Here is a 13,073-nt window from a genome sequence, read left to right on the forward strand (position 1 = left end):
TTCTTAGAATAATTTTCAGTTATTAATATGCATATATATCTAGTGTAAAAAAATCTTAAAATTTTCATGTTCAATATAAATTACCAATTTGTCTATAAAAGTAATAAAAAAAATCACAATGAAACTAATGAAGTCTTCAAAACGATAAATACTCCAAAACTTTAGCAAATATAAAAATTAATTTTACAATAAAAATGAAATTGAGAAAACAAAAATAACTTGTCTATATAATCACTAAGCTTATTACTAAATTATTTTTTAGAAGACCATGAGAATTTTTTTGACATCTCTATAACAACTACGCCTATTACTTAATTCTTTTTTTAAGAAAATCATATGATATTTTTTAGGGGGGTCAGGTCCTATTTTTGTAAGCCAAATGTTCCAAATATTTGATAATTAATTATATATAGTACATACATATTTTTTTTTTCTTTTTTCCTGAGAGATGATAATGATACAACTCATACAAGTGGTTCCGCCATTGGTCACTCGTGAACAACGGGGGATTATTTGATGGTGACCGCTAACACCAAATTTTGTGTTATAATTTTTTATCTTTTATGTCAGTATTTTGTTAGTTTTTATCAGCTTTATAGGGGATTTTGTTAAAAAAATAACTAAATCTCTCAAACTATTTTATTAGTAAAGCAACGTTTCAAACTATTTTCCTTTTTAACAATTCAAGTCCAATAGACTCAATTTTGCCATTTGAAAATACACTTGGAAATCGAGTGTGAGACACTCAATTTTCAAACTCAAGTTTCTCACACTCGATTTCCAAGTGCATTTTCAAATGGCAAAATCGAGTCTACTGGACTCGAATTGTTAGAAATGAAAATAGTTTGGAACGTTGCCTAATTAATAATGTTGTTTCAGGTTTATAGTTATTTTTTAAGAAAATCCCTTTATAGGCTTAAGGTCAGCTTTATACAGTTTTTTCTATCTATTCAATTTTTTTATTGGGTATGATGCACATTATTTTAACCTTAACAAGCACCATAGGGTGCTTGTTAACATTTGTCATATATAAATATAAATGAGAAATATAGATTATATTATATTTTGTCCAAGCATTATTTTTACGGACTCTTCAAAAACGTCATTGTATTTTCACTATTTTTTTTTTTTTTTTTTTGAGTTTGGATACAGATTATTCCACATCCATGTTTGCATTGTAGCGCGTTTTGCCTTTTTTTTTTTTTTTTTTTTTTGGTTCAGCCCGCAATTGTTGACAAGTCAACTATAAACAGTGCTTTCGTGCACTGTTCACGGTTCCACAAATTACACTTCTCAACAACATTTTCGTTAAAAATGAGTTTCACAGTACTATTTACACATTTAAAAAATATTTCGCTACGTAATTTCAATTTCAGTTTCACTTTCAGTTTGAGTCTTTGACAAATTGACATTTTTTCCTGAGTTTTTATTCTTTACTATTACTGTAATAGTGTTTGCATTGTTTTGATATAAAGGTTTTTTTTTTTTTTTTGGTTTTCTACCGTGTTTCTTCAAAGCTTTTAATTTGAGTTATGAGTTTGTTTTTTGCAATTTGACTCTTTGACCGAATTTGTGACTTGTTAGTGGGAGTGGTTGTTGGCTATGTGAGTAGGTCAAGACATTAACACTAAAAGGCAATAAAATTATAAAATATTTAAAGAAAAAAAATGATATGTTTATAACATTTTTATAATAATTTTACAATAAATTTAAAATAGCAGGTTGTTACCGATTGTTATTGTTGGGGTAAAAATGTAATCTTAGTATTAGGTTTAAATTCAAACCAATAATAACTAACCACCTATTATTTGTTGTAAAAAAATTGTAGATGTAATACATCTTTTTAAAGAATTGTAAACTTATAAATTAAAGAATTGTAAACATATATCAAGAATGAACATGAACTACATAATCAAATGGGGATTAGTGGATGAATGACTGTATACATTGAAAAATATATAGCCCGTAGAATGATAATGTTTCTTATTGACCTTCTTAAACAAAAACCCTAGAGTTGCCCTTGTTTAAAGCATATATTAACCATTTAATTTGAAAAAATTTTATGAAAAGTTGAAAACACTATCAAAACAGTTTTTTTTTTTTTTTTTATCAAAATTTTTTTTTACTAAAACAGTAAATATTTTATCATAAAACCCATATATGTGTCTGTGTCTGTGTCAGTGTATCTTTCAACAACTGCTTCACTTCAAAGTTCAATCATAGCTGAGCTGACCACTATAGCTTTTAGTTCACCACATACCCAAACCCAACTCTGTCACTTCCACCAAAAGCTAGCTATGGAGGTTATTAACGGACACAAGAAATGGGGTTTCCAAGGGAACCCAGAGTTAATCGCTTCCTCCATCTCCGTTCGTGGTGCTCTCACCAAGCTGATGGCAAATCGTGACAAGGACGAGAAGCGACCCACCATTCCTCTCGGCCGTGCTGACCCAACTGAGTTTCCGAGCTATCGAACTACCCCTGTTGCCCCAGATGCTGTTGCTGATGCTACCTACTCCTATAACTACAACTGTTACCCTCCCACCGTCGGTATTGCCGAGGCAAGGAGGTACGTTGATTTATATTGCGCTAGTTATTATTGCATACACTGAGTTACACAGTCGAACGCACTCAAACTGAAGTTGTATTTTCCAACTTAATCTAGTTTTGACAATTTTAACTAAAAAAACACGATTTTAACATCTATACACGATGAGAAGTTATCACCACTCGTACCGTCAAAACTTAAAAATCTCTCCATTAGTGTCTAATTTCTGTGTATAGAAGTTTGTAGCTGCATCTGCACCGTACCTGATAGGTGGGAGCTGACATGGATGCAACTGGGTTTTCCAATAAATGATTAGCATTTAATTTTAATCCCCTATAACAATTTCCATTTCATTTTTTTTTTTTTTTTAAATTGGTCTCTATGAGGTTTGCAATTCTCTTTCTCCAAATCTTGTTTCATGATTCCTCTTTTCTTGTGTTTTATTTATTAATATCGCTGTTGTAAATAAAAGTTAAATTATCACGTTCCGATACCTTATCAAATTAATGACGGTTCCAAAAGTTTAACCTTTTAAAATATAGTAAATTTAATTATTTAATTACATATTTTTAACACCAAATAATATATATTTTAGCTTAGGAAAGCTAATTTTGCATTTTTTTTTTATACCTTATTAAAATGTGTGTGTGTGTTTTTTTTTTTTATAATTGATTTTTTATACAATAAAAAAAAATACAAAATTCCTCTCAAAAAAAAAAAAACAAAATTAGTGTAATTAAAATCAAGGCAACAAGTTTAATGTTGTTTTGAGAATTCTGCGCATAGTACTAATTAATCAAATTCTATTGTCAATTTTCCTCAAAAAAAAAAAATCTATTGTCAATTAGTATAAAAATTACATTTGGTTGGGTTTTGTCGAATCTCACGTACGCTGACGTTAAAATGACTGGACTGAATCTCAAGGATCTCAACTTTTCAAGCCCTGAAACGATGAGATTTTTTGTCATTATGTAGTCAATTTTGAAGGGTCATATGTGAATTCTAGTTGAAGCACAAAGATATTATAAATTATAGTCAATTGTTCTTCTCCAAAAAAAAAAAATTATAATCAATTGGGGCAAGCACAAAGAAAGTGGCTTTGTAGGTAGCGCGGACACTAGAGACAAGGTTTGCTTTGCTACCTTCTCAATTTTGCTAGGATTTGCAATATATTATTTTTAATGATTCCATCACCGTTCAATTTTGTTTTACTAGGAAATGTCTGTGATGGTTATGAAGTTGTAAAACGACTTTGATCGTAACCATCAGATTTCTTCAAAGGAGTCGTGTGAAGATTTGCCAAATGAATATATTTTGTATTTTTGTTAGCTTCTCAATAGTTTTAACTTTTAAAGAAAAGGTGTGTGTTCTAACTAACTCAATTGGTAAAGTTTATTAAGCTAAAAATTATACATTTCTTCTTTTCTTTTTTTGATGAAAAGACTGAGATACTCACTAATCAAGAAAAAATTAATAGAGTACATGATGAGCACACACGTGCTCAATTGGGTTAGGAGTTTCCTCAAAAATTATAAATTTCTTCTTTTAAGTAGTTTGGGACTGATTTTTTTTTTTTTAAAGTTCCTCTCATATGCCTAGGACCACACCTTTCTTTTTCTTTTTTATAGAGAGTTTCAACCGACCACACATTTGATTATTGCACGTATCTTTCTCACCTAAAATAAATAAATAAATAAAACCTTAGAAAATTTTAAATTATAATTCCCTCAAAAAGCTGCATAGACTCATGTGGCAAAATTTGGCATATCACAAGTTACTTAGCTAGGACCACATGAAGACTTGAACAACCGCGACACATCTCATGGCAAATCGCAGGCCAACATATCATGACCAATAGGATTTTTTTTTTTTTTTTTTTTTTTTTTTTGAGAAAGATGAGCAATATGATTTTGAAATCTAGTTTTAATCTGCGTGCTAAATAGAATCAGAAATTTGCAACATAAGAACTGTCCTGGTTAAATGATATTGAAGTGAGTGACTAGAATAAAAATGTGGATGTTTATTAAACTACTGAAATGAGTTCTTATTATATCAAACTTTCAAACCAAACCTTTCAATTTGATAATTATGCGACTAGAATAAAAATGTATATGTTTATTGAACTTCTGAAAATGAGTTCTTAGATTGGCAAACTTTCAAACCAATCCTTTCAATTTGATTTTTTTTTTTTTTTTTTTTTTTATACAAGATAGAAATTTTACTTTAACCTAATCTAAGTGTATATATGTGTAAAGTTTCCTCCGAAAGACTTGAACCTGGCCCTTCTTCCCTCCTAACACCCCACAAGTATTTATATTTGTAGAATGACCATTGCACCCAGAGCACGCGGTGGTATCCTTTCAATTTAATAATTAGACTTTCAACTTAATTTTCATTACAGGGCTGTTGCAGAATATCTTTCAAAAGATTTTCCATACCAGTTATCGCCAGATGATGTGTATATCACAGCTGGTTGCACCCAAGCAATAGAAATCGTAGTATCTGTCCTTGCGCGTCCAAATGCCAACATTCTGTTTCCTAGACCAGGTTATCCACAGTATGAAGCTCGTGCGAGTTGTAGTAAGCTTGAAGCTCGCCACTTTGATCTTATACCCGAAAAGGGTTGGGAGGTTGATCTTGATTCTGTTGAAGCTCTTGCGGATGAGAACACAGTTGCTATGGTTATCATCAATCCCAGCAATCCTTGTGGAAATGTCTTCACGTACCAACATTTGAAAGAGGTGGTTCAATATGTAATCTAAATTTTGAAGGTTACTGGTTCTTCTATTTAACTAATAGTTTCAATTGTTGCCTTTTTGTTTACATAGATTGCAGAGACTGCTAGCAAACTTGGGATTTTTGTGATTTCTGATGAAGTTTATGGCCATCTAGCTTTTGGAAGTAATCCATTTGTGCCCATGGGAGTGTTTGGATCAACTGTACCTGTTCTAACACTTGGATCCATAGCAAAGAGATGGATTGTTCCCGGTTGGCGACTTGGATGGATTGTGACAAGTGACCCCAATGGCATCTTCCATCAATCAGGGGTTGGTGCTTCATCTTTTCCATTACATTATATCACAATTTCCATATTTGACATAGTATTTATAGTTACAATAATTTTATGTTTTCCTGGGGTAGAATCTTGCATTTGTAAGTTTGTAGTTATGTTGCCTATACTTCAACCCGTGTATGCAGTGTAAATGATAATGTTCTCTTATCAAGTTATGGTTATTGATGCTTGCTTATAGACAAAAACAGAAGATGAGTTCCTAGTGTTGGTCTTGTACCTTGGGGATGAAGTTACCCTTTTGTTTGAATGAAGACGCGTAAGTATCATACAATTTTCCATCAATCGAATCATTTTTCAAGAAACGTGAAACATCCAAGTCATACAAGTAAAGAAATTGCTTCATTAATAAAAAGAAGAAAAGACATGAATAGTGATTGGACTAATGATAACAAGAATCCTGGATCTCAAATGTTGGTTCAATTGATGATCAAAGATGTATCATCTTTGATCATAGATTATATTATTAATCAAAGATGTATCATCTTTGATCATAGATTATATTATTAACTGGATTTGAAGATTTATACCTGTTTACTTTCACAGTGTATTTTCCTTGTGCAATGAGATTAATTCATTAATTAACAAGAAGTATTTTACATACCTAGAGACTGTGTTTTCTTTTATCAGTTTGTGGAGTGCATGAAGAATTTTCTGGACATCACCACCGACCCCCCAACAAACATGCAGGTACCTAATTTTAACTTCTTTTTTCTAATATATTTTAAATAAAAGAAATTTTGAAAAAGAATGCAATACCTTTTCTAACTTTTAATCTTGTATAACTTACTAGACGATACATACAAATTGTATGAATTAATGCATGCTTTAAATAGAAAATCTGATGATAGAATAATGTAATTAATGCATTAGCTGATTAGTAAAGAAAATACTTAAAGTACTCTTAGAATATAGTAAAATAATGCTCTCTTCCTCTCACATTCATGATTGACCCCACCATGAATTTAATGAAATGAACCTCACAATGAATAAGAGAAGAGGAAGCATTATTCATCGTACTTTGGGAGTATCTAAAAATTACTCAATTAGCAGTAACATCCTAATTTCTAACATAAACCAAGCAATACATCTGAAACATGGTTTTTTTTTTTTTTTTTTTTTTGGGCAAGACTTAAGTACAGTACTTAAGTTCTATTCCTTAAATTCCCCTTTTAAGATTCTGTTGTGTAGCTTTTTTCTCATGAGATGAAAATGTATTTTTTAATTAAGTAGTCACATAACAAAATCTTAAGAGGGGAACCTAAGAAACAGCACCTAAGCTACTATAATAAGTTTTGTCCTTTTTTTTAACCACATAAGTCATATGGTTGCTGAAAATCCAAATAATGGGAATACAATTCAATAAAAGATGGTGAGAGATGACTTATTGAAGTTGCTGATCTAATTTCTCTAATCCATAAATCTTATATTCTCTTGGCATCTCCTAGAGACATGCATATGTTTTTCTCATGGATTTTGTTATAATAGAAATTTAGGATATAATCCAACATCTTTTATTCTTTAATTTCCTTGCCTTATCTGGTCAAAAAATTTACAAATGTTCTACGTTTTCAGGGGGCACTTACCCAAATCCTGAAGCACACAAAAGAGGATTTCTATTCAAAGATTCTAACCACAATTAGAGAAGCTGCAGACATTTTATATGATAGAATTCAAGAAATCCCTTGTCTGACCTGTCCACACAAACCAGAAGGGTCCATGGTTGCAATGGTAAGGACGTATATACAAACTATGAGATTTGTGCTTCAACATAAACATTTGAAGAGTTTTTTTCCCCTTTTGGGTAACAGTTGAAGCTAAATCTACCACTACTTGAAGGCATTATTGATGATGTGGACTTCTGTATGAAGTTGGCCAAGGAGGAATCCGTGATTGTTCTGCCAGGTAAGAATTTAACAATTTGGACTTCTTCTAATACTTTCATAATTTTTTTTTTTTTTTTGGTGACTAAAAATACTTTTATACATAAGATTGTTTGATTGCTTTCCTTGTAAATATAGATGTTGAGCCTTGTAGCTTAACTAACACCTCCTAGTATTTTCAACAAAGACGTCCGCGTTCAAATCCCCCTTCCCCAACTATCAAATATATATATACACACATATATTTTGTAATTGTTGTCGTTGTTGTGTATGTGTGTGTGCATCTTTATGTTTCTCCAGCATATTTATGACATTTTCTTAGCAGCAAATAGAGGCCTTTTCTAATTTCTCAACTTGCTCCAAAACTAATGCCACACTTAAATTTATAACCATGGTGTTGGCGTTCTTATGTAGTATGCATGCTCGGTTAGAGAGAATTTCTTCTTTTTATTTATTTATTTATTTAAAAAGGATTGCTTAGCTGCTCAGTATTATGCTTCCAGGGGTTACTGTTGGACTGAAGAATTGTCTTCGAATTACATATGCCGTTGAGCATTCTGCGCTTGAAGATGGACTTGGAAGAATAAAAGCCTTCTACCACAGGCATGCCAAGAAGGAATAGGTTCAATTGTGTGTGCAGCAATAAAATTGAAGGATGGTGATCTACAACTTCACGTTGTATTTCATACTCCATTTTTTAGGGTAATAAATCCATTTGCTTATTGTCTAAACTTTGGTTAAAGCCTAATGGGGCTTTGTTACCATTTTCAGTCGCTTGGGCTTAATTGCTATATTTATCTTATGCGGTGATGACATTGTGCCATTAAAATTTGGATGTATGAAAAGACATTGGATTATACCATTATGATGAAAGTGCAATAATATAGTTGAATGTATGTACTACTGTCGCTTTAAACAAAATAATTTGTCAAATATACTTAGGGTGTGTTTAGATACCATTTATTTTGCTGAAAACTGAAAATATTGTAGCAAAATAATTTTTAAATGTATGAATGTGCTGTGATATTCATTTTTAATGAAAGTTTTGCTGAAAAAAGAAGTTTGTGGGTCCCGTAAACAGTGCACGGGACTCATAGAAACACGCTTCTCCAAAAAAAAAAAAAAAAAAAAGCGCAAGTGCAAAGAAGCTCTATCCAAACGGGGATTTAGTCACCAGAGTCACCACGAATTGAACTCATGGATATTATAGATCAGATCTAGCAGGAAAATAATTTATCCCCATCAGAATTAGAAGGGACTAAAAGAAAAAAAGGGGTAGAATTTTTTAAGTATACATAGTTAAAGTAACAGAACCGAGTTGATGCATCATGCATGCAGTTATGAGTGTTACCTACATCCGCATAGATTAATTAGTTATGAGTCAAAGTAAATTGAGAACACTGTCCTGACCAGAAAATGACACAGAATGGCTGAACTCCTATGTCATGGTCATTGCTCGGGAATTTGTCAAGAACAATTTTAATTTGTTATGATCAAAATGACACATAATTCCTATGCCATGTCCTTTAATTAGTAAGGAAACTAAACAAAAAAATTGCCTTAATAATGAGGGAATTGAATTGGCTCCGTTTTAGTGATATTAGTTGCAAACCCACGTGGGATCTGTTTGGATACCACTTATTGCTGAAAACTAAAAACACTAAAATAATTTTTAAATGTATGAATAGTGCCGTGGAAGCCATCTTTAATGTTTATTTTATTGAAAAAAAAAAGAGGTTTGTGTGTCCCGTGAACAGTGCACGAGACCTACTAAAGAAAAAAAATATACTGTTGGAAAGTGCAAAATGCGCTTCCCAAACGCACACATGATATGCAGAAAATTTCACAATTTGTTTTCTTATTAAGTGGATAATGAAAATAATAGATAAGACTTATAAGAGTTAATCCCAAATTATTCTTAAAATAATGTGATTATTTTAACAAAATAATAGTTGGTACAATATATTAGATTTTTTAAATTAAGTTATCAATATTTGTTATTTGAAATGGTTTTGAATTTTGTAAGTGTTTAAAAAAAAAATTTCAAGGAAACATAATGCATTTTATATTTAATTATTATATAAGGCGAGATATTTTGTAAATAATGTAATATGTAGTTGGAATTTGTTTCTAGTACTACTTATATTCGAATCATCCTTTATATATCTTGAATGACTTAAAGAGAAAACAAATATAAGTAAATCCATAACTTATATTAGAAAAAAAATATAAAACTTTAATAACATATAAGAAAAATGTAAATTTATCAATAATCTACTAACATTCCGCTGAAAATGTGACATAATTTTTAATAAAGTAAATCCTCTTTGTGGGTAACCACAAGACACTTGGGGAGTATCTCTTTTTTCTCACATAGGTCTCTCTCTGAAACCTAGGTGATGAAACTTTTTCTCTATTCGCCGAATAGAGATTTTTTCCCCACCGATGGAAACTCTGCTTTCTATTAGTAACCCTCCCCTCATATACCTCATTTCCTTCTCACCATTCCTATCACCCATACACAAGACCATGGACGACCTGGCCAGCCAATGGGCACGACTATCGCTTAAAGTGAAGGAGACTAGCACAGTTGATCTTCCTCCACTAATGGAGAATAACAGCAGGGTTCTTGTTGCCAAACTCTTTATAAAGCGTAGACTCAATCTGGAAGCATTCACACGGACTCTGCGAAGCATGTGGCTTTCTGCAAAAAACTTCGAAGTACGAGATCTGGGATCCAATACAATGCTGCTAATCTTTGAGGATGAGGCCGATACACAAAGGATTCTAGCACAAGGAACTTGGACGTTTGATAAATACCTAATTAGTTTATACAAACCAAAAGGTGATGAATCAGCCGATGACGCCATGTTTGATCATGTTTCCTTCTGGGTCCAGTTCCATAATCTGCCACTCCAATGAATGAACAAAGCTACGGCTGAAGCTATCGGTGTGGCGTTGGGGATCGTTAAGCATGTTGATACCTCTACCACTGGTGAATGCAAAGGGCGTTACCTTCGAGCACGCATCCAACTGGATATAAATGAACCTCTCTGCCGGGGTAGAATGATAAATACTGGTGAAACAGATCCACAATGGATGGCTTTCCAATATGAGAGAAGTTACCAATTTTCTGCTATTGGTGTGGCCTTCTTAATCATGATGAAAAGAATTGTAAACTCTGGACTAGCAGTGGTGGCACGCTGAACACTGCAAACCAGGAATATGGAGCATTGCTAAGAGCACCCATCAACAACTTTCAACAACCCCAAGTGTCAAACAACAACATTCGACCAAACCCAAATCCCCCTCAGGCCCCACCACGCCCTCCCCATCCAATGCCACCATCTCACACCAGCACGGCAACCACAGCAGCACCAATGACCAACCCCACACCGCAATCACATCTTCCTGACATATCCCTTCCCATAAATCCGCCTATTGTTACGCCACGTATCCTGACAAATTTGGAAATCCTGTCAGATAATAATCTTTTTAACACGCATATCGCAGACATTGACGCCACAATAGCCCACCTTCCAAATCCATCTCAATCAACTATACCACATAAGGAAATCCCAAATTCCATGGACCCACCCACAATCACTCTTTCCAGCCAAATGACAACTTTCCCCACTAAACCTCAAGACCAAGACAATTGCCTTATTGATACTCTAGTAACACACGTGTTGGATTTTAACCACATACCCCTTCATGGCCCAAAAAAAGCCCTGGACCCATCACAAGGAACTTGGAAAAGGCTTGGGCCTCCAAGACCTGTATTAGACAACAGTAATAGTTGCTTGTCACTCTCTGGGCCGAAATGAAAATCTGAAGACAAGATTACACCTCATGCAACAACTCTGGACAAGAAACAGAAGCTTGATGGAGTATTGGAGAACCTATTAATGGACACTATGGGATAAGCAATGGCTACCTAACAGCACCACCGGGACCAATGAGTATACTCAGTTGGAACTGCTGGAGGCTTGGGAACCCCCGAATAGTTAAAGCTCTTAAGAGAGCATAGAAAAAAGAAGCTCCCATTTGTGTCTTCTTAATGGAGACAAAATTCTCTACAAAACAGTTGAATGCCAAAAAACAGAACTGGGACTATAACCAAGGTTTAGTGGTCTTAAGTAATGGTTTGAGTGGCGGCCAAGCTCTTTTGTGGAAACTGAATACTAAGGTACATGTAAAACATTTCTCATGATGGTTTATTGATGCGCATATTTTCTGTGGCACTACAGGTCTATGTTGGAGATTGACAGGATTTTATGGCCACCTTAAGACTAGCAAACGTGAAGAAAGTTGGACTCTTCTTGAGTCTCTTGGATGATCCAATCAGCTTCCCTAGCTTTGCGTTGGTGACTTCAACGAAATCATAAGCCAATCCGAGAAGGTAGGAGGTTGTTTGAGACCGACACAACAAATGGATCGCTTTCGTCGCACCATCCATCTCTGTGACCTCATTGATCTTGGGTACTATGGCTTACCTTTCACATGATCCCGCAACCACCCAACAGAAGGTCGAACTCACATCCGCCTTGATCGAGCTCTAGCCAACAATGCTTGGAAACAGCTTTTCCCGGGTTCCTCGATCCACCATGTATCCATGCCTTCTTTAGACCACTATATGCTTACTATCCACCTCAAACAACCTCAATCCCAAAAGCCACACTACTGACCTCTGTTTCGCTTTGAAGCCATGTGGTTGCAAGACCCACGGTGTGCCGAAGTAGTCCAAGAAGCCTAGCACAAGGGACTCTATATTTCAAATGGTGATCCAATCATCAATTGCCACAACACATGCCACCACCACCTGACAGAATGGAATAAAAATGAGTTTGGCCATGTGGGAAACCAAATTGAGAGACTTGATCGTAAGTTACAACTCCTTGAACGGAATCCGATCGAAAATGAAGTTGAAATATGTGAAGTACAGGCTACTTTGAACAGATGGATGGATGCAGAAAATACCATGTGGCACCAGCGGTCAAGGAACTTGTGGATTACCGATGGGGACCGCAACACTGCTTTCTTCCACCAGAAGGCTTCAAACCGAAAAGATAAATGGCATTTGTGACTCAGCAGGACAGTGGCAGGAGGATGACCATATTACCGAAACCATCATCTTGGAGTATTTTGAGAATATTTTTCGTTCAAATGGACCTGTTGACATATCACAGCTTGTTGACGCTATACAACCAGTGATAACAGAGGAGATGAATAGTTCCTTGACTCAAACTTTCACAGCAGAGGAAGTACACAAGGCACTCAAGCAGATGCATCCAAAAAAATCTCCCGGCCTTGATGGTATGCCTCCACTTTTTTATCAGCACTTTTGGTCTCTTATAGGTGAGTGTGTCACAAAACTATTCCTGACTTTTTGAATTTAGGTATTATACCTCCAAAATTCAATGAGACACACATTGTACTCATCCCTAAGATCAAGAACCCCACAGAGATTACTCAATACCAACCTATTAGTCTATGTAATGTTATCTCTCGCATTACATCCAAAGTTATTGCTAATAGACTAAAACGGTTTTTGCTATCCATTATCAGTGAA

At 34.2% G+C, this 13,073-nt stretch overlaps 1 protein-coding gene across 1 annotated transcript; it reads left to right on the top strand.

Moving 5' to 3' along the window:
- The first annotated feature begins 2,171 nt into the window (after positions 1-2,171).
- Positions 2,172-8,397, top strand: LOC126695587 (nicotianamine aminotransferase 1-like). Its single transcript, XM_050392402.1, has 7 exons — positions 2,172-2,569; positions 4,950-5,289; positions 5,377-5,595; positions 6,249-6,308; positions 7,194-7,349; positions 7,430-7,523; positions 8,005-8,397. The coding sequence occupies exons 1-7, from the start codon at positions 2,298-2,300 to the stop codon at positions 8,121-8,123; spliced, it is 1,260 nt and encodes a 419-aa protein (XP_050248359.1). The 5' UTR covers positions 2,172-2,297; the 3' UTR covers positions 8,124-8,397.
- The last annotated feature ends 4,676 nt before the right edge of the window (positions 8,398-13,073 follow it).

This window comes from Quercus robur, chromosome 8, assembly GCF_932294415.1.
Source record: "Quercus robur chromosome 8, dhQueRobu3.1, whole genome shotgun sequence".
NCBI classification, from domain to species: domain Eukaryota; kingdom Viridiplantae; phylum Streptophyta; class Magnoliopsida; order Fagales; family Fagaceae; genus Quercus; species Quercus robur.

Bases quoted from the DNA above. Each gene is read 5' to 3' on its own strand.
- LOC126695587 (XM_050392402.1), top strand. From the start codon at position 2,298: ATGGAGGTTATTAACGGACACAAGAAATGGGGTTTCCAAGGGAACCCA. The intron at 2,570-4,949 runs GTACGTTGATTT...TTTTCATTACAG, and splicing joins GGTATTGCCGAGGCAAGGAG to GGCTGTTGCAGAATATCTTT. The intron at 6,309-7,193 runs GTACCTAATTTT...CTACGTTTTCAG, and splicing joins ACCCCCCAACAAACATGCAG to GGGGCACTTACCCAAATCCT.